Source organism: Pleurodeles waltl, chromosome 1_1 (assembly GCF_031143425.1).
Source record: "Pleurodeles waltl isolate 20211129_DDA chromosome 1_1, aPleWal1.hap1.20221129, whole genome shotgun sequence".
In the NCBI taxonomy this organism is placed as follows: Eukaryota; Metazoa; Chordata; class Amphibia; order Caudata; family Salamandridae; genus Pleurodeles; species Pleurodeles waltl.
Window position 1 is genome coordinate 20,436,455 of NC_090436.1, and position 22,246 is coordinate 20,458,700.

Consider the following 22,246-nt stretch of genomic DNA (forward strand, 5'->3'; position numbering starts at 1 on the left):
ACATAACAACATGCACTGATATACCTTATGATCAACTATGGATGTTGTTTTCACATTCATTTGAAGTTCCCTTCAGCTCAATGTTTCTGTCACGTTTCATGACTATAGTAGGTCTGCAAGACATTTTATTGAAGGTAGTACATTTGCACACTTCCTGCATCTCGTAGAGCTTCTCTTTTGATATTGGCTACCAAAGCGTGATTTTAAGAAAGCGATGATTCTGTTTTGTATCTCAGTTTCAAGAGCATCTCGCATTTCCTCTGTGAGTAACCCTACTATCTGCTCATTAGTTAAGTTTTGCTGAGAGTAACAAGTTTCTGTCCCGTTTTCTCTCTTTAAACCTTCATTGAGAGAAAAATGTCTATATACTTGTCAAATGTGCATGCATGTTTGCATTATGTGCTCCAACTGGCCATTATGGGTGACAGCTGTGGTCGGCTGTAAGCAAATTTCTCTTCATTATTTGCTATTTTAGCATTAAATATGTTAACCTTTTAATTTCCGACATGTGCTTTATTTGAAAATGGCCGTGGCCCATGCACCACCAGAAGCCACTGTAAACTGACTTCCAAGCACTAAGCCTACGGCAAGCATTCTGCCCTGCCCTGTGTCCACCCCTACGCATCCGATAACCTGTGAGCATGTTCTCCATCCATCCATAGCAGCGGAGTGTGGGGGGGCAGGAGTTTGTTCTGGGTCAAGCCCTGCACTCAGCCACTGTGCCCTGGTTTGCTCTACACCTGTCAGGTGCTAAGCGCTAAAGGCTCTCGTCACCAGCAGACTGGACTATGGGAACTCACTCTGCGTAGGAGTCACCACATGCCTCCTGAAGAGACCACAAACAATACAAAACTCAGCGGCAAGTCTCATCCTCGACCTCCCCAGACAGACTCACATCACTCCTCGTCTAAAGAAGCTACATTGGTCCCTCCTGATGCCAGTTAAAGATGCTGATCCAAGCATACAAAGCCCTGCACAAGAAAGGGCCCGCATATATCAATAAACGCATGACCTTCCACCGACTGACCAGACACCTGCGATAAGCCTACATCTTCCTTGCAGACACTGCCCGGATCCACCGAGGCAGCATCCGAGGATGCTCCTTCTCACACCCGGTGGCCAAATCTTGGAACAGCCTCCCCCTACACATCAGGAACACTGCATCCCTCCAGGAATTCAGGAAAGGACTCAAGACATGGCTGTTCGAATGGACAGAGCACCGCAACGCAGCTATCAACTCCAGCGCCTTGAGACTCTCACGGGTAACATGTAGCGTTTTATAAATCATGATTGAAAGTTGACAGAGTATAGAAAAGTATTTATAAAGCCTTGGTGTAAAAGCCATGCCTTGTCAAAGTTCTTAGAAGAAGAAACTAGTGGCAAGTCCTAAGCAGTAGTGTATGCTTACGTTAATTAAATATGTATGTTGTTTTCTGTGTTTGTAAATTGTAAGGGCATGAACCATTCCTCCTGTGTCCTTGTGCCCACTCGAACATTTGTCTGTGAATCCTCTGTGCACGAGATGACTGTGAATCCCATCACTGTCAAGAATTCCAAAGATGACAACATTGAAGAGGTCCTATGATTGTAAAAATACTAGCAATGCTTAGAGGCCTCTGCCCTTGGAGATGCACCAGTCGGTGAACAAGCACATATTGTTACTTTGGACCAGGTCAGCGTAGATTTATTCAAGACACCGGGATCAGGGTCTCCAGAGCACAGGGCAACCCACAGCGGTACAAGTGATGAGACGGGTGAACATGGCAGTGACGGCTGGTCACCTTACCTGAGCCAGTAGGGTGGTGCTCTCCAGGGAGGACTGCATCAGGGTGTTTATGGCTTGAATAAACTGCTTGAGGGATTCCTCAAACTCCGCCTTTTCTTTTCCTTCATAAAGTCTGAGAAAATAAAGAAAAAATTACTTATTAACATGGCCTTTCACTTGGATAATCTCTCTCTCGGCCCCTGTTCTCCTCGTACAACCCTTTGACAATGTTTGGGCTCCTTGGATCTCTCCCCTACCCTTCCTCATATTTATCTTATGTCTTCTCCCCTTTAAAAGGGTTTTGGCACAGAAGAACATCCCAAAATTAGAAAGTTTGCCACCATTTCTTAAAACAGTGGAACAAATTTGCATACTTGATTTCTATAGGGAGGTACGTCTATAGCCTTGGTCTTTCCACCTGGAGGGACCTCTGGTTCTCTCAAAAGAATACTCGCAAAATCTATGACTGACATCAGCCATCACCCAGGCAACAGGAGTCTTTATTCTTATCTGGAGGGCCAAGATCATGTTGGTGGGCATGAGTAGTCAATCAATCAGGAATTTGTAAATCAATCAGGAATTTGTAAAGTGCACTACTCACCTGTGAGGGTCTCAAGGCACTGAGGAGGGGGGGAAGAGGAGGGGAGTGCTGCTACTGCTTGAACAGCCAGGTCTTGAGAAGTTTCCTGAAGGTAAGGAGGTCTTTGGTCTGGCGCAGGTGGGTGGGAAGGGTGGTCCACGTTTTGGCGGCGAGGTGCGAAAATGATCTACCGGCAGTTATAGTTCTGCAAACGCATGGGATGGTTGCGAGGGTGAGGTCAGCCGAACGGAGATGCCGGGTCGGGGTGTAGAAGGAGAGTCGTCTGTTGAGGTATTCTGGTCTGGTGTTGTGCAGTGCTTTGTGAGCGTGGGTGAGGAGTTGAAGGTGATTCTCTTATTGACTGGGAGCCAGTGCAGGTTTTTCATGTGGTCTGTGATGTGGCAGTGGCAGGGGATGTCCAGGATGAAGGCATGCGGAGGTGTTCTGGATGCTTTGCAGCCTCTTCTGGAGTTTGGCCGTGGTTCCTGCATAGAGGGCATTGCCGTAGTCCAGTTTGCTGCTTACGAGGGCTTGGGTGACTGTTCTTCTGGTTTTGGTGGGTATCCATTTGTAGATCTTTCGGAGCATGCAGAGGGTGTTGAAGTAGGAGGAGGAGATGGCATTGACTTGCCGGGTCATGGATAATGAGGGGTCCAAGATGAATCCTAGGCTGCATGCGTGATCAGTGGGAGTTGGAGTGGCTCCGAGAGTGGCAGGCCACCAGGAGTCATCCCATGCGGAGGGGGTGGAGCCGAAGATGAGGACTTCCATCTTGTCGGAAGTGAGTTTGAGGCAGCTGCTCTTCATCCATTCGACGATGGCCTTCATTCCTTCGTGGAGGTTGGTCTTGGCAGAGTCCTTGGTGAGGATCAGCTGGGTGTCGTCAGCGTATGAGATGATGTTGAGGTTGTGGTATCGGGCGAGGTTAGCGAGCCGGCCATGTAGATGTTGAAGAGGGTCGGGTTGATGGATGAACCCTGGGGTTCGCCGCAGATGATTTCGGTGGCCTCCGAGAGGAATTGGGGGAGGCGGACTCTCTGGGTTCTGCCAGTGAGAAAGGAGGTTACCCAGTCCAGGGCTCTGTCGCGGATTCCTGCATTGCTGAGGCATGAGCGTAGGGTGTGGTGGCAGACGGTGTTGGATGCGGCCGAGAGGTGCAGGAGGATGAGAGCCGCGGTTTCGCCGCTGTCCAGTATGGTTCTGATGTCGTCGGTGGCGGCGATGAGGGCGGTTTCGGTACTGTGGTTGCTGCGGAATCCGGATTGGGAATGGTCCAGCGTGCAGTTCTCCTCGAGGAAGCAGGTTAGTTGTCTGTTGACAGCCTTCTCGATTACTTTTGCGGGGAAGGGGAGCATGGAGATAGACTGGAAGTTCTTGAGTGCCTTTGGGTCCACCTTGTTTTTTTTTAGGAGGGCGTTGATCTCGGCGTGTTTTCAGCTCTCGGGAAGGTGGCAGACTCGAAAGAGCTGTTGATGATCTTCCGTAGTTGGGGTGCGATAACGGAGCTTGCTTTGTTGAGGATGTGGTGAGGGCAGGGGTTAGATGGAGAGCCGGAGTGGATGGTGTTCATGATGTCGATGGTGTTGTTGTAGTTGATAGGGTCTACGAGAGCAGGAGTTTGGGGTTGGTCGGAGGTGAATCTGCGGTGTTGGTGGTTGCCGGAGGGGTCTGGGTGCTGAAACTGTCGTGGATGTCTGCAATCTTGCGGTGGAAGTAGGAGACTAGAGAGTCGCAGAGTTCTTGGGATGGCGGGATGTCATTGGCGTTTGAGCTGGGGTTGGAGAGTTCCTTCATGACGTTGAAGAGCTCCTTGTGGCTGTGTGCGTCGTTGTTGATTCGGTTTTTGAAGGTGCTACTCTTGGAGGCTCGGATGAGTTGGTGGTGTCGGTGGATGGCGTTTTTGAAGGCTGTGTTGTTGTCCAGAGTCTGATCTTGGCGCCACTTTCTTTAGAGTCTTCAACAGGTTTGGTTAGATTCGTGGAGGTCGGCGGTAAACTAGAAGGCTTTTCTGTCGGTGCGTCTGTTGGAGGGATTCTTGTTGGGGCGAGAGTATTGGCACAGGTGCCGACCCATTGCCTGAAGTTGCAGGCAGCTGCATCAGTGTTGGTGGTGTCGATGGGTTGGTTCCGGGAGAGGGTTGCGATGGTCTTTGGTGACCTTGTTCCAACTGCGGTGGGGGATCCGTTGTGGGTGGTGGTGTGTTGTGGGTTTCTTGAAGGAAAAGTGGATGCAGCGGTGATCTGTCCAGTGGAGTTCGGTGGTGTGGCTGAAGGAGACGTGATCGCTGGAGGAGAAAATAGGGCTGAGTGTGTGTTCTGCGGAGTGGGTCGGTGTTGTGACGAGATGTTTGAGGTTGAGGTTGGAGAGGTTATCGAGCAGGGTGGCTGTGTTGTTGTCGTTGGTGTTCTCAAGGTGGAAGTTTGAGTCCCCAAGGAGTATGTAGTCAGTGGATGCAAGAGCGTGCGTGCTGATGATGTCGGTGACGGAGTCACTGAACTGCTGTCGGGGGCCGGGGGGCCTGTAGACGCAGGTCCCTCGGAGGGTGGTGTTTGGGTCGTGTGGATCTGGAAGTGCAGGTGTTCGTGGTGCTGAGGGTGTCTTCAGTGCTGGTTGTGATCCTGAGGGTGTTCTTGTGGATGATGGTGATGCCTCTTCCTGGTTTGCTGGAGCGGTCCCTGCGGGTGATCTTGTTGCCGTCCGGGATGGCTATGGCGATGTCAGGCGCTGAGGATGGGTTCATCCAGGTTTCGGTCAGGAATGCGACGTCTGGAAGGAGAAGGGTCCGCTGGTGGTCTGCGAGGAGGCTTGAAGGCAGGTGGGAGAGCAGCCGGTATTGAGGGCGCAGATGGTGGTGGCGTTGTAGTGAAGATGTACGTGGTGGCGGTGGGGGGACGGGAGCCAGAGGTTCTGGCGCTGGGCGCGGTCCAGGCGCGGACGGGTGCAGCGACCACCATTAAGTAGGGAGGTGAATGGGGGATGAGAGGACAACTGGGAGATGGGAGCGGGGGCGAAAAACGGTGCAATAAAGGGGGCGAGCCTCAAAAAAGAGGGCGGGACCACAGGGGCAGCAGTGGCGGGAGTGCAGTGCGAGAGAGAGAGGAGGGAGGCAGGGGCCACAGGGGCAGCAGCAGCGGCGGTGGAGAGAAATAGGGGGAAGAGTGAAAGTGAGAGAGAGAGAGCGGAGTGAGAGAAAAACGAGGAAGAGAGTAGGGAAGCAAAAGGAGCACAAAGGGACAGAAGTGAAGCAGAACAGAGAGCAAAGCACAGAAAGGAGGAGAAAAGGAGGAGAGAGGTGGAAGGTAGCCTAGTAGGAAAGCAGAGCTCTCCCACTCGACACCAGAGATGAGGCGCAGGCAGAAGCCGGCGGGTGGAGGAGGGCCTCGGACTCCTGACAGGGGTCAGGAGTTCAGAGGAGCGAGGGAAAGGGCTCTACTTACAGGGTGGAGCCGCGGGAGGCGGAGCAGTGCCCTGACCAGGTCAGTGATACTGCGCAGTGATCCAGGTGGTAAGAGACAGTAGTCAACACCCACAGGTATACTCAATGCGGCCACACCCGCGCCACGGGTGTCAACCTTTCAACAGCCAGCCACAGGTAGGAAATACCTGGTTACATGAATAGCCAACAACTGCATCAGGTCATTAACCCGTTATTGGTAGATACAATGTTAGCCCAATCAAGAAGACATGTATTCTTTTCTCCATCTCCAGCTGATTTCACATCTTTTCAGGGCTCTACATGCTTCATCAATATAATAGATAATATATCTGCATATTTTCCCCAAAAAATAAACATGTTCCCCTAACTGGGCTCCTCCAGTTGCATCAACTGAGACCTTACCCAGATCTCTCAAGGTTCCCCATTCCCTGCAGGAATTCAATAGCTCATCCAGCTCAGATTTTATTTCTGGTGCCTGTAGCTCTGAGTTTCTAATCAGGTAAACAGGGATAAAAGTATCAGAATGCAAACAGCACAAATGCCCTGAAGCTGGTGGGCAGAGTGAGCACCAAATGGAAATTTTTAAAAAAGATTCAAAATGAACAGGTGGAGGAGTGGGGCAAGTCCCATCTTTCCCAGATCTCTTTTCTTCCTTGCACTCATTTTTTTTTTCCTCTCTCTCCCCTTCCCTCCCTACTCTCTCCCCCTCCCCCTGGGGCATGTGGATTTGATTATGGTTTCAACATTTGTGTTTCCACAGTTTGTTTCTTCTTGTTTTGTTACGGTACATGTTCTGCCCCCCCAACCTGCTGACCACTCTGTGTATAGATGTGGACCGGCATGTCCTCCATGATATTGTCCTGTCTTGTCCTCCAAGGGCCCCTGCCTCATGGGAGCATCACAAGCTATATACCTTGTGCTCTGTTTCATCTTGCACTGTGTTCTTTCATACAGTATTACATGTGGTAACTTAGGTTTCCCGGCCTTTCCTTCCCTATACAATGTTTTGTTTTAATCTTACAATAAAGAATTGTGAAACAAATAAGCCTGCATACTGACTTCTATGAAATGCACATGGTAGACTTGAAGTCCTTCATGGCGGTCCAGTCATTTCATCACCCCATTTGCATCTTTCAGATTATGTCATTCCTTTACTCACAAACCAGGCAGCACGCGAGCACCACTTCAGGGTCCAGGGCACACAGGTAGAGTTACCTCTTCATCCCTAGCTACTACACATCTGCCAGTACTCAGCTGCTCCAGGTGTGCACCCGGAACTTGAGGCAACATCCTCGTCCCCATCAGGACCGCCCCAACGCTGCTCCAGTTCAGTTGAAGACTCACCTCTTTAAAGAACACTACATCACAGTGCATTAACCGTCCACAACCCAGCTAGCTCGCCTGTTACTCCTTGAGTTTAAGCTACGCCTCAGCAACATTTTGGTACTTTCAGGAATTTCACTTTAAATTTGTTAAGTGAAATTTCCCAACTTCTGCTATTGTGCCATTCGCTGTAACAATTGACCTCGAATTATGTCATTTGTAGTAAGAAGTACTAGAAAAGCACATGAACAAGAGAATGTGAGCAGCTGTCGCTCTCAGTGCCTTTGTTAAATGCGCCCTTGCACCGAAAATTAACATGAGGACACATTTCAATCTAAAATGAGGCACAAAATGATGCATTTGCATTTTCACATAATTACACGTAATTAAGCCTTAATTTTGCGGAATTACCCAAAAGTAAATTACATGAATTTCATACACCCCTACTTCCAGATTCCTTTTAACAGTGTACAACGGTCTGCTTCCTTTTGGCTAGGTTTGGGCTATAGACATACCATATACATACACTCATACATGCATTCATACATGCATACATAGATACATACATACATACATCAAGTCAAAAAGGAACAATATCAGAGTAAAAAGCCTCCTGAGCTCTTCCTTGTAAGTGCTGCTATCACCCTCTGCTACTAAGGCTTTGCCCTTACCTGACCTACCCTTTCCAATCTACCCTACAGCTTCCACTACTGCTCCAGAATGTGGACCAACACTGATGTTCATGTCTTCACAGTCCCTCACGGCCGCTCCACCTAAGAGTCACAGCCGCTCCACCTAAGAGTCACGGCCGCTCCACCTAAGAGTCTGGTCTTTGAGACTCCCTCACAGCCGCTCTACCTAAGAGTCTGGTCTTTGGGACTCCCTCACGGCCGCTCTACCTAAGAGTCTGGTCTTTGGGACTCCCTCACGGCCGCTCTACCTAAGAGTCTGGTCTTTGGGACTCCCTCACGGCTGCTCTACGTAAGAGTCCAGTCTTTGCGACTCCCTCACGGCCGCTCATCCTAAGAGTCTAGTCTTTGGGACTCCTTCACGGCCGCTCTACCTAAGAGTCTGGTCTTTGGACTCCCTCACGGCCGCTCTATCTAAGGGTCTGGTCTTTGGGACTCCCTCACGGCCGCTCATCCTAAGAGTCATGGCCGCTCCACCTAAGAGTCTGGTCTTTGGGACTCCCTCACGGCCGCTCTACCTAAGAGTCTGGTCTTTGGGACTCCTTCACGGCCGCTCTGCGTAAGAGTCTAGTTTTTGGGACTCCCTCACGGCCGCTCATCCTAAGAGTCTGGTCTTTGGGACTCCCTCACGGCCGCTCTACCTAAGAGTCTGGTCTTTGGGACTCCCTCACGGCCGCTCTACCTAAGAGTCTGGTCTTTGGGACTCCCTCACGGCCGCTCATCCTAAGAGTCACAGTCGCTCCACTTAAGAGTCTGGTCTTTGGGACTCCCTCACGGCCGCTCTACATAAGAGTCATGGCCGCTCTACCTAAGAGTCTGGTCTTTGGGACTCCCTCACGGCTGCTCTACCTAAGAGTCTGGTCTTTGGGACTCCCTCACGGCTGCTCATCCTAAGAGCCAGGTCTTAGGAACGCCATCACGGCTGCTCTGCCTAGGAGCCTGGTCTTTGTAACTCCCTTATGGCCGCTCACCCTCAGAGCTTGGTCTTTAAAACTCCTTCACACTTGTTTAGACTAACAGCTTGGTCTTTGGGACTCCCTCACAGCTACTGAGCCTAAGAGCCTGGTCTTTGGAATTCCGTTGTGGCCGCTCAGCCTAAGAGTCTGGTGTTTGGGACTCCCTCGTGGCTGCTATGCCCGAGAGTCTGGTCTTTGTAACTCCCTCACAGCTGCTCAGCCTACGAGCCTGGTCTTTGGGAATCCCTCACGGCAGCTCAGCCTAAGAGCCTGATCTTTGTTACTCCTTTGCGGTCGCTCTGCCTAACAGCTTGGTCTTTGTAACTCCCACACAGCAGCTCAGCCTGACAGCCTGGTCTTTGTAACTCCCTCATGGCTGCTCAGCCTAAGAGCCTGGTCTTTGTAATTCCCTCACGGCTGCTCAGCCTAAGAGCCTGGTCTTTATAACTCCCTCACAGCTGCTCTGCCTAACAGCCTGGTCTTTGTAACTCCCTCAAGGCCGCTCAGCCTAAGAGCTTGGTCTTTGTAACTCCCTCACGGCTGCTGAGCCGAAGAGCCTGGTCTTTGTAACTCCCTCAAGGCCGCTCAGCCTAAGAGCTTGGTCTTTGTAACTCCCTCACGGCTGCTGAGCCTAAGAACCTGGTCTTTGGGACACAGTGGGGGAGACAGGTCACACTCTGCAGGACCAACACTGCCACCTAGAGGAAAAGCCATGGTACTTACTGGGAGAAGAGTCTCCTGGAGCGCACAATAAACTTGAAAATGTACTCCAGGGCCTTAAAGGTGCGCAGGAGTTTGTCACAAAACTCCCCTCGGCTGGCCATTCTCATGTACGACGTCAGCACAGCAATCAGCTTCCTGGAAGGGGTGAGACAATCAAAGATGAGAGAAGGAAACCATCAGGAGGGGACAGAGGAGAGGCAAACATTTAAAATGTGCTATAAACATGAGAGAAGGAGATGAATGCCAAATTTTTATCAGTAGAGAGGCTTTCAGGAACAGCTCTGCCATTGAATGGTTAGGTCTCGCTTACCAGAGAGCAAAGGCTGTGGTTTTCTATGAAACATCTAATTCCAGCCTACAGTGGGCTCACGGCTCGGCCACCACTTGCCATTGGTTGACTTTACTCTCACTCTCGTTTTCTTGCTCTTCATTCGTTAGCTTGTGTGGGCTTTCATTCCTCTTCTTGTGTTCGCCCCTCCCCCTAACTTGTGTCCAGTTATCACTTGTGTCCTTCCACTGCTTACTTTTCAGCCACTACTTGTTTCCTTTTGGTTAACAAGCCAATGACAGTGCATGTGTTTTCCAGTTGTCTCCCTCTTGTTTTTTTCCCCTCTCCACTGCACTGTGTGTTGCTCTCTCTCTCACCAGTGTGCTTCTCCCTTGTAACACTCCATGTTGTGCTCGCCTTCGCATGCTTTTCCCCACTGCTTTCTTGCTGCGTGCTTCTACCCCTACCTCCCTGTGCTCCATGTTACCTGCTCTCTCACCCCTGTTGTGTTTTTCCCCACCCTCCATGTAGCTTGTGAACTCTATATAGGTTCACCCACCCACATCTTCTGCTTTGCTTCAATCTACCTGCACCTTCCGTGTTGCTTCCCTCCACCTGCACCTTCCGTGTTAATTGCCTCCACCCACACCTTCCGTGTTGCTTCCCTCCACCTGCACCCTCTGTGTTACTCCGCTCCACCTGCACCCTCTGTGTTACTCCCCTCCACCTGCGCTCGCTGTGTTGCTTTCCACACCCGCACCCTCTGTGTTACTCCCCTCCACTCTCACCCTCTGTGTTACTCCCCTCCACCTGCACTCTCGCTGTTGCTTCCCTCCACCTGCACTTTCTGTGTTGCTTCCCTCCACCTGCGCTCTCTGTGTTGCTTCCCTCCACCTGCGCTTTCCGTGTTGCTTCCCTCCATCCGCACCTTCCGTGTTGCTTCCCTCCACCCGCACCTTCTGTGTTACTTCCCTTCAGCTGCACTCTCTGTGTTGCTTCCCCCACCCTTACCCTCTGTGTTGCTTCCCTCCACCTGCGCTGTCTTTGTTGCTTCCCCCACCTGCACCCTCTGCGTTACACCTCTCCAACTGCTCTCTCTGTGTTGCTTTTCCCACCCGCACCCTGTGTTACTCCCCTCTACCTGCGCTCGCTGTGTTGCTTCCCCCACCCGCACCCTCTGTGTTACTCCCCTCCACCCTCACCCTCTATGTTACTCCCCTCCACCTGCACACTCTGTATTGCTTCCCTCCACCTGCACTCTCTGTGTTGGTTCACTCCACCTGCACTCTCTGTGTTGCGTCCCTCCAACTGCGCTCTCTGTGTTGCTTCCCCCACCTGCGCACTCTGTATTGCTTCACTCCACCTGTGCTCTCTGTGTTGCTTCTCTCCACCTGAGCTCTCTGTGTTGCTTCCCTCCACCTGCGCTCTCTGTGTCGCTTCCCAAACCTGCGCTCTCTGTGTTGCTTCCCTCCACCTGTGCTCTCTGTGTTGCTTCCCTCATCTGTGCTCTCTATGTTGCTTCCCTCCGCTTGCATTCTCCGTGTTGCTTCCCTCCACCTGCGCTCTCTGTGTTGCTTCCCTCCACCTGTGCTCTCCGTGTTCCTTCCCTCACCTGTGCTCTCTGTGTTGCTTCCCTCAGCTTGCATTCTCCATGTTGCTTCCCTCCACCTGCACTCTCTGTGTTGCTTTTCCACCTGCGCTCTCTGTGTAGCTTCCCTCCACCCACACATTCTATGTTGCTTCCCTCCACCTGAGCTCTCAGTGTTGCTTCAGCACCTCCTCTCTCTGTGTTGCTTCTCTCCACCTGATCTCTCTGTGTTGCTTCCCCCCTGCGCTCTGTGTCGCTTCCCCACCTGCTCTCTCTCTGTTGCTTCCCTCCATCTGTGCTCTCTGTGTTGCTTCCCTCCACCTGCGCCCTCTGTGTCGCTTCCCAAAACTGCACTCTCTGTGTTGCTTCCCCCACCTGCGCTCTCTGTGTTGCTTCCCCCCACCTGCGCTCTCTGCGTTGCTTCTCTCCACCTGATCTCTCTGTGTTGCTTCCCCCCTGCAATCTGTGTCGCTTCCCCCACCTACGCTCTCTGTGTTGCTTCCCTCCACCAACACTTTCTGTGTTGCTTCCCTCCACCTGTGCTCTCTGTGTTGCTTCCCTCCACCTGCGCTCTCCGTGTTGCTTCCCTCCACCTGCGCTCTCTGTGTTGCTTCCCTCCGCCTGCACTCTCTATGTCCTTTCCCCAACCTGCGCTCTCTGTGTTGCTTCCCCCACCTGCGCTCTCTGTGTTGCTTTCCCCACCTGCGATCTCTGTGTTGCTTCCCTCCACCTGAGCTCTCTGTGGTGCTTCCTCCGCCCGCACCCTCTGCGTTACTCCCCTCCACCTGTGCTCTCTGTGTTGCTTCCCTTCACCTGCGCTCTCTGTGTTGCTTCCCTCCGCCTGTGCTCTCTGTGTCCCTTCTCCCAACCTGTGCTCTGTGTTGCTTCCCCACCTGCGCTCTCTGTGTTGCTTTCCACACCTGCTCTCTCTGTGTTGCTTCCCCCAACTGCGCTCTCTGTGTTGCTTTCCCCACCTGCGCTCTCTGTGTCACTTCCCCAAACTGCGCTCTCTGTGTTGCTTCCCGCACCTGCGCTCTCTGTGTCCCTTCCCAAAACTGCGCTCTCTGTGTTGCTTCCCCCACCTGCGTTCTCTGTGTTGCCTCCCTCCACCCACAACTTCTGTATTGCTTCCGTCCACCCACACCTTCTGTGTTGCTTCCCTCCCCATGAGCTCTCTGTGTTGCGCCCATCCACCTGCGCTCTCTGTGGTGCTTCCTCCACCCGCGCCCTCTGCGTTACTCCTCTCCACCTGCGCTCTCTGTGTTGCTTCCCCCACCTGCGCTCTCTGTGTCCCTTCCCCAACCTGCGCTCTCTGTGTTGCTTCCCCCACCTGCGCTCTCTGTGTTGCTTTCTCCACCTACATTCTCTGTGTTGCTTCCCCCACCTGCGCTCTCTGTGTTGCTTTCTCCACCTACACTCTCTGTGTTGCTTCCCCCACCTGCGCTCTCTGTGTTGCTTTCTCCACCTACACTCTCTGTGTTGCTTCCCCCACCTACGCTCTCTGTGTTGCTTTCCCCACCTGCGCTCTCTGTGTTGCTTCCCTCCACCTGAGCTCTCTGTGTCACTTCCCCCACCTGAGCTCTCTGTGTTGTTTCCTCCACCTGCGCTCTGTGTTGCTTCCCTCACCTGCGCTCTTTGTTGCTTCTGTCCACCTGCGCTCACTGTGTTGCTTTCCCCACCTGCCCTCTGTGTTACTTCCCCCACCTGAGCTCTCTGTGTTGTTTCCTCCACCTGCGCTCTGTGTTGCTTCCCTCACCTGCGCTCTTTGTTGCTTCTCTCCACCTGCGCTCACTGTGTTGCTTTCCCCACCTGCCCTCTGCGTTGCTTCCCCCACCTGCACTCTCTGCGTTGCTTCCCCCACCTGCGCTCTCTACGGTGTTTCCCCCACCTGCGCTCTGTGTTGCTTCCCCCACCTGCGCTCTGTGTTGCTTCCCCCACCTGCGCTCTCTGCGTTGCTTCCCTCCACCTGTGCTCTCGGCGTTGCTTCCCACCATCTGCGCTCTCTGCGTTGCTTCCCCCACCTTCACCCTCCATACTGCTTCTACTACCCACTTTGCAAAAAAAAAGAACGGTTAAGCACTTCTTATTTGTTTGTTTTTTTACTGATTCAAGTCATCATTTTGCAGGTGCACGCATGTGTGGTGCATGTGCCTAAAAAAAATGTAGGCACACTCTAATAGCACATTTTTTTCTGGTTCAGCTTTATCTATGCTTCACAGCTTCGGGGATGCAGTCTAGCATTGCTAAAAATTATTTGGCAAAGCCAATAGGTCTCAAATGCAAAAGTTATCGGCTTTGCTAATGCTTGTTTTTCATAAGAATGTTTTTGCATTAGCTGGTTCACTAAATTAGCAATTATCTTACAAAGCCCTCAGGCTAGGTAATATAGCTGAAGCAGGGAAACTACACCCACAGCTAATTGGAGAAATCCATTCTGCAGAAGGAAGACTGACAGCTCAAGTTTAGAAAAGAGCAAAATGGCCAAGAGTTGAGGAGCTAGTTCTGAATCCAAGGTCCAGACCAAAAGAATTAAAAGACACTAGAAGTCTATACAATACCCAGAAAAATTGGAATTGACAAACTATTTGAATAAAAACAAAAAATGAACAACAGGAGGGAATAGGGCCTCATTTTGGAACAAGTTGCTTCGCAGTAGACTGTTTTCTTCCCTAATGGCACCCCCAACCAGAAGAGAGGACCAGGAAACAGAGGGGTGCAACGAATGTTAAAAAAACAGGAGAGGAAGAATGGCATAGCGGGAAGGGGGGGAAGAAGTAAAGCAAGGGTGACTATCAGAGGCCAAAACAGCAAGCATTGGCAAAGCCAATAGGTCTGGCTTTTACAGAGTGAAGCTTGCATGCAAACACAGCCAAGTACAAATGCTGTGGTGGTGGGGGTAATGGTGGGGATGGTTTTGGTGCTAAAATTCTGCATAGACTATTTTCCCCAGTGAATAAAAAGTTCGCCCACGTCCCCTGCTGATGAGACATTCACTTTCCATCCTTGGCACGCAGTGGGCTACCAAGGCGAAGCCCCCTCTGATGCGTCCAGACTGGACCTCCATAACAGACGTGAACTGAAGAGGAAGTGACGAACGGAAGGTGCTGGTGGAGGGCGGAGACTTCTACCTCTGCCAAGATCTCAGTGGAGTTTGGGTATCTCACTGGTCCGCCACCGATAATGCTTCTCGTACAAAGTAATTTAAACATTACAGCAAAAAATGCCTTTTTAACTTAACATTTAAAGATCTGTGCAAGAGTTTGACGTGCCTGGAAATTAATTAAGCTAAAAGTTCGAGATTTTTCATAAAATGTTACGTCTTCTCGCTCACCTTTCATTTGTGTCAATATACTCCGAAAGATACCTCTCCTGGAGATGTGTACAGTGAGTTCTGCCAATTTTGGCAACATAGTCCCATTTGGCTCAGGATTGAGGGTGGGAGACAGTCGCGTAATTTTCTGTATAGTAATTAAGCAAAATTACAGCACAATTCAGCGAGCAGATTAACCCAGCACATGGCTCTATTCCCCAAACTGCGCCATCGCGTCCAAAATGGCCCACAGGATGCATTTTGTGTTAATTAAATAGCAACAGAACACGAACCCCAGCAGCCAGCGTACGCTCGGGCTCCGTTCCTGGGCTTTTCGCGCAGGCAATTGTGCCCACATTACTTTACATTATATGATCAGGCATAATTGTGTAGTTTTCAGTCGTTTCATGTCCAAAGAGTAACGTGCAATTACCAACATTGTCCTAATTACTATGGTGTAAATATAATTTCAGTAAGGAGTACTTAAGAGCACACTTATGGGAATCAAATGTTGAAACCAAAATCAGTGACCATGAAGAAAGAGTTCAGTGACGATATATATATATATATATCTATAGATAGATAGATAGATAGATAGATAGATATAAAATCTTATCTTTACTTATGCTATCTTATCCTATCTCATCTTATCAAGTGAATTTTTAAAGCGCCCATCTAACCAGGAGCGCTATCCTGGCGCTGGTGAGGAGTTTGAGGACACAGAAAATGAAATGATGTCTTAGGCTATAATATATTTCATACCCATATGGGCATATTTACCTTAGAACAGTAGTGATTCCTGGCTAGAGAAATGACGATTTATTAGATTTGTGGAACTTTTATTTACTTAGAGGATTTATTATTCACCTGAGTGGCAGTGGAAAAACCCAACGGCCATTGCTCAGTCACATGATCTCCTTACCAACCCGGAAGTCACGCCCAGCTTCCACCAGCAGTGGGAAAAGAAGGAAAACACAAAGCCGCGAAGAGCATGAGTGAATGAATTGACTCTGCAAGGAGGAGAGAAGATGCCTACTACAGGGCAAGGCCCCTTCGGATGAGTTTTAAAAAAATTTCAGCTTGACAGTTAGCAAAGTTGGCTAACTTGTTTTAAAAAATGCACAAAGTTACAAGCCATCTGTCTTTGTACTTTGACAAAGTCATAATTTAGAGATGGGTGGTAACAATCAATCATAGATTTCAATCAATCATAGATTTGTGGAGCACGGCTAATCACCCATAGGGTTTCAAGTACCCGCTGTCTCAATGGAAACTCTTTCCTTTTCTGGAGGGGACAGTGTGCCCAGAGATTAATCCAGCTAGGGTATTTAATTTATGTAAGCGTTATCAAGGTGGGGGAAATTCTTCCAGAAATCAGAGGTTTTCCTCTGACCACCCAACTCTAATTTCGGTTGACAACCTTGTGTAAAGGGTGGTCTGAGTTAGGGAGGGTTGTTGCTTACTGTCAGCGGTAGGTTCTAAGGTACACCCCTTGCGCCATAAAGTTCTGGTTATGGACTTTGTTCAGGACTAGCCTGGCCTCTGCACAACAGACAGAAGAACGAGGAGGAGGAACTTGCTCAAAGGAGTATACATCAATTCCTGTGCAGGCCTGAGCTGTGATTGGTCAACTCTGCCATGGAAATCCCCAGGTTTTCACAGGATTGTGAGATCTGTAAGGTGATCCAATTTGTGATTGGAAGGTGATTCAAGGGATGGAGATGGTGATTCTGTGCTGTGATTGGCTGTCACTGTAAATCTCATAAGAGCAACTGGATCATGAGTGTGGTTGAATCGATGTGTTGTTGGCCAGTCAGTCTAAAGGGATTGTGATCATTCTCAGAAATATCATCTCCAACAAATATTGTATCCTAAATATTGTTTACATAAATATCACACCAGTTTGTGGACATTTTCTACCTTTTTGATACAAAACATTGTATTAGCATTTCAAATACATATATGTGTGAATTAAGGCAGGTCATCAGAATAAGGTGCTGCTCATATCTAAATATATTCCTAGTAAAGTATGGCTAATATCAGGTTACAGGCCACCCCGAGATAGTCCTGTTGTTTAGTATCCGCCTCCTTTGGGATAGTTCCATGTGTTAGTCGTTGAAAATGCTCTTGCCATGTCTTCCAGATCTCTTGAAATGTTCTATTATTATCTCCAACAAGGCAATGTTTTTTAAATTGTATTTAGGACAGAGTATTTATATCAGGTGATATTCAGACAAGGATAAGCGGTGTTACAGTGGATAATGGAAAGAGGAAGATTTTCATATAGCTTTATAGCCCCCCGTGCGTTAAAGGCCCTAACCAAATTCTAGGGCCTTTAACAAAAGAGCGGGCCTTTAATAGCCGGTATAGCCCAGCTATGGTGGGCTATAAAGCTATTTAGAACATTCCGCCCCATCAGGGCAGAATGTTCTAAGATAGCCCAATAGCGCGCCGTAGAGGTCTATGCCGACCATTAATGGTCCGCTCCAGTGTTAAAGGCCCGAGCCCAAGGCAGGAGCCTTTTTAGAAGGGAGCAGACTTTTAATGTCCGGTGTAGCCCAGCTACAGAGGGCTATAAGGCTATTGGAACATTCCACCACTAGAGGGCAGAATGTTCTAATATAGCCTTATAGCCCGCTGTAGAGCGCTATGCCAGCCAATAATGGTCCTCTCCAGCGGTAAAGGCCCGAGCCGAAGGCAAGCACCTTTAACAAGGGAGCTGGCATTTAATGGCCGGTATAACCCAGCAATGGAGGGCTGTAAGGCTATTAGAGCAATCCGCCACTAGAGGGCAGAATGTTCTAATAAATAAAACAAGGGCCTCGGGGAGCCCAAGGGGGTTGAAATCCCTTTCGGGCTCCATGAGGCCTTTGTTCACAGCTGTTGCTGGCAAAAACAAACATTGGAATGTTGGCGCTCCAGGCTTTTACCAGCCATTAGAAGCCCAGAGCTACTCCAGTGTCTTCAGTGGAGCTCCCAACGTTCCAATGTAAACCCGCCGTAGCGGGCTCTACCGGCTATTAAAGGCCCGCTCCCCGCGTTAAATGCCCGAGCCGAAGGCGAGGGAATTTAACAAGGGAGAGGGACTTTAATAGCCGGTAGAGCCCGAGCTACGGCGGGTTCTAAGGCTTTTAGAACATTCTGCCACACAGGGCAGAATGTTCTATTAAAAAAAAAAAAAATTCACGGAGCCCGAGGGGATTTAAATCCCCTCGGGCTCCCTGAGGCTTTGTTCACAGCTGTTGCTGTGAACAAAGCGAACATTGGAATGTTGGCGCTGCGGGCTTTTACCGGCCTGTAAAAGCCCGCAGCAGTCCATTGTCTTCAATGGACATGCCAACATTCGAATGTTCTAATGCGGATTATAGAGTGAACAAGGGAAACTGAACAAAGTGACATCAGTCTGTAGGATAGAGGTCTCTGCCGAGAGGAAAACCCCCTGATGATGTCATGACCAGCACCCTGAGAAGGTTTCTCCAAGAGTTAGACGGAGTGGTGTTATATCTCACTGAACCTCTGGCATGGGGAGACCCTACATCAGTAGACATCATCAGAGATTACACATGGTGGGAGAGACGCAATGCCTGGACCAATGAGGGGGGTATCTGCAGTATTATTTGGGAGCAGTACAGGATCTTCATCTCCGCTGGGGGGCCGTCCCCCTGCTCCCAAATAATCCAGCAGGTGCTTCCTCACTGGTACAGGCAATGTGTCTCTCTCACCATGTGACAGGCTCATATGTTCCTGAGCCCGAATGGCTAGGCTGAGAGAAAGCTCCTTTAGCAATACAAAAGGATGATGGCCAGACTGCTGAAACTTTTCAAACACTCCCCCCCAGTCACAGATCTGGGTTAAATCCATTGTTCTTTTGCTCACCATGCCACCCAAATTTGGACCCAGCCATATTCAAATAAGTCTTGACCCTGCTTCCCAGGTGAATAGTCCAGCCTGAACTACCAGGGCAGGTCCTCCCTGGACTAGAAACATTCATCCTGGGACTGGTTTTAGGGCCTCACCCTCAGAAGCTAGGCTAGCTTGAATTCAGTGGTGCAGCGAGCAAGTGACCCACGCCTGGCCACTTACAGTGACTTTAGCAACACAAAAGGATGGTGGATGGAGTGCTAAAACTTTTCAAACATTCACCCCAGTCACAGATCTGGGTTAAATTCATTGTTCTTTTGCACACCATGCTGCCCCAGTTTGGACCAAACCATATGCAAATCAGTCTTGACCCTGTTCCTCACAGGAACAGTCTAGCTCGAATTGCCAAGCCAGGTCCTCCGTGGAATGGAAACAGGCATCCCGGGACTGGTTTCAGAGTATCACCCCTAATCAGCCAGGCAAGATTGAATCCAGTGGCACAGTAAGCAAGGAACCCATATCTGGGCATACATTGGCCACTTAGGGTGACAACTGTAAAAAGAACAGATGATGGACAGAATTCTGAACAATGTCAAACATTCAGCCCCAGGTCACAGATCTGGGACTAAATCCATTGTTTTTGTACTTGCCACGCCATTCCAGTTTGGACCCAGTCATATGCAAATTAGTCTTGACCCTGCTCCTCATGGGAACATTCCAGCCTGAACTGCCAAGCCAGGTCGTCGCAAGAACGGAAACAGGCATCCCTGGACTGGTTTTGGGGTATCACCCCTCGTCAGCCAGGATAGCTTGAATCCAGTGGCACAGAGTGCAAGGGACCCACGTCTGGGCATACCCTGGCCACTTACAGTGACTGAGTAAAATTTCCTTCAGGTGTTAAGTTACTGGCTTCTGCCACTTAAAGAGGTCTTGACCCTGCTCCTCATGGGAATATTCCAGCCTGAACTGCAAGGCCAGGTCCTTCCTGGACCTGAAACAAGCATCCTGGGATTGATTTTAGGGTATCACCCCTCATCAGCCAGGCTAGCTTGAATCCAGTGGCACAGCGAGCAAGGGACCCACGTCGGGGTATACCCTGGCCATTTACAGTGACTCAGTGAAAGTTGCTTCGGAGGTTAAGTTGCTAGCTTCTGCCGCTTGGAGAAGACTCCAGTGGGTCTCCCAGCACATATCTGTCCTAGTGGATTAGAGGAGTCTTTTTACACTGCCCCAAATAGGGATTTAACTCTCTTTCAATCCATAGTAGGCAGCTGTTAAGGTGTCTTACCCAAAGTTGGAGTTGACTAAGTTGGAACTTGACAGGGGCTCGCCCCTGACTGACTCTCTGAGATGGTGGTGGAGCCTGACTCAGTCTTTCCCTGAGGTTTGCATGAGATAAGGTTATGTCTTATCAATTAAAAAAAAATAAAAAAATGCAAATATCATTCGCTATGTCTATACCAAACATGATGAAGTGTTTCTGGAGTTTCACCCTTTTTGTTTAAGAAGACAGTCAATGGCATGTAATGAGTTGTGTAACCTCAGTGTCTGTGAGAGGAGCACAGGACCTGGTCATGTAATGCCAGTGAGTCCCTGTAAACACACGTGTTTACTGAGATCAGTCTGTGTGTATTTCATACAGCAGTCACAGAAGAAGACCACTCTTGAACCCACTGAACAGAAGGTTGGGTACACAGTTGCAAAATGAAAAGAAACTGTGCTAAAAATGACAATATCTCCTGAAGCACCAAAACAACTTGAGACCAGCCTGGTAAGGTCCACTGCACTAGAGAGATCTTCAGAGCGTACCAAGGATGGGCATGCTGGACAGGAGAAACAGCAATGCCACTAATGTCATTGCCATTTTGGTTCATGGAAATAGAAGAAGGACTGCCAAAACACTCAACTGACAGTCCTTTTTCTACTTCTAAGCTTGCAAGAACAAAAGTAAGGACAACTCTGCCGCCCCTGGCAGCTCAGATGGGGACTGGACCAGAGCAGAAGGTGTAAAAAGAGGCCAGATCCCCTGCTGTAAGTAGCAGTGGTGCCCACTGGCACAAATTAACCACTGGATAATTCATAGTGTGTGGAGGTTTAATAAACGTAGATGAGTGTAAGCTCACCGTGAGATTACGCTTGGTGACGGGATGGTTCTATTCACTCTTAAAACTGGGCCATATTGTACAGGAAGAGGGAGAATATGCAAACCAATTCTATGCTGAGGCCTGATATTGTGAATTGGAGGGTCACATCAATGCTCCCATCACCTGCTCTAGGGACCCCCAAAACACGTAAAATCTCAAGGAACCCTGGCCACCTATGCAGAGAAGATGAGCACTTCTATGTTGAGCGAAGTGCGACACTGCCTGTATAGCGCCTAGAAGATGCTACATGATAAGGCCCTAGAGAAAAGTGTCTCATTGTTTTTCTCCAATGTGGGTTGACTGGTCTTCAGGGTTTGAGGAGTATGTCTTGGGTCTGTCCTGGCTTTGTGTTGTTTTGTGTTCTTTGGTGTCTTCAAGAGATGGATTTACCTGCTGCTAGCCTCTCTTGGGGATCAAGGAGCTGGATTCCTAAATTATTTTGTGCAATTAGAGGCCTCTAGGAGGACTGCTTCTTTCCAGTGCTCTCTTCATGACATTGTTCTTGCTGCTTTGCTCCTTAAATATAAGCCTTTTTGTGTAACAGAGGTAGGTAAAGGAAATGGCAGCAATGGATCCCAACGCCCCAAGATTGGAAAATAAGAACTATTTCAACCAATGCACACCCAATGTGGTGAACGCTAGGAAAGAGCAGCGCCCACCCAAGATGGGGAGATTTGCAGTGACTCCAGCCCACAAGAAGGTGGTAAGTAAGATTTATTGCAACCCGGGGTGTACCTTCTGCACCTGAGAAGAGGAAATGCCTCAAAAACGTACACTCTGAATAAGAACATTGACACACACTCTACAATGAGCACCAACCCACACTGAAATCAAGATATACGACATAACAATATGTCTAAATAGAAAGTGCACAGCAGAACCAAATGCAGAGACAGCCAACTGCAGCAGAGCAACACCAAAGATGTTGACATCTACTGGGAGAAGAGCAGTTCACAAGGTGTTGGGATGTCTCCTGTGAGAAGCACAGCTTAAAAGGTGTTGAGATGCCTATTGGGAGAAGAGCAGCTCACAAGGTGATGAAACATCTGCTTGCAGAAAGGCAGCACCGAAGGTGTACAGATGTCTACTGGGAGAAGAGCAGTTCACGAGCTGTTGAGATGTCTACTGGGAGAAGAGCAGCTCACAAGGTGTTGAGATGTCTCCTGAGAGAAGCACATCTTAAAAGCTTTAAAATGTCTCCTGGGAGAAGAGAAGCACCAACCTGTTGAAATATCTATTGGTAGAAAAGCAGCACCAGCATGTTCAGATGTCTACTGGTAGAAAAGCAGCTCACAAGGTGTTGAGATGTCTACTGGGAAAAGAGCAGCTCACACGGTGTCAAGATGTCTATTGGGAGAAGATCAGCTTGCAAGGTGTTGAAATGTCTACTGGGAGAAGAGCAGCTTACAAGGTGTTGAGATATCTGATGGCAGAAAAGCAGCACCCAAGGTGTACATATGTTTACTGGGGGAAGAGCAGTTCACAAGGTGTTGAGATGTCTCCTGGGAGAAGCACAGCCTAAAAGGTGTTGAAATGTCAACTGGGAGAAGAGTAGCTAACAAGGAATCGATATATCTGCTGGGAGAAGGGCAGCACCAACGTG

The 22,246-nt window shown here is 49.5% G+C and overlaps 1 protein-coding gene across 1 annotated transcript in view; it reads right to left on the reverse strand.

Moving 5' to 3' along the window:
- The window catches only part of LOC138255404 (dedicator of cytokinesis protein 2-like), a 1,984,107-nt gene that overhangs the window by 1,382,359 nt on the left and 579,502 nt on the right, over window positions 1–22,246 (reverse strand). The window contains exons 22-23 of the mRNA XM_069205837.1: window positions 9,473–9,607; window positions 1,787–1,898 (exon numbers count right to left, since the gene is read on the reverse strand). Of these exons, the coding sequence (XP_069061938.1) occupies window positions 1,787–1,898; window positions 9,473–9,607 (247 nt within the window). The remainder of the gene's footprint in view (window positions 1–1,786; window positions 1,899–9,472; window positions 9,608–22,246) is intronic.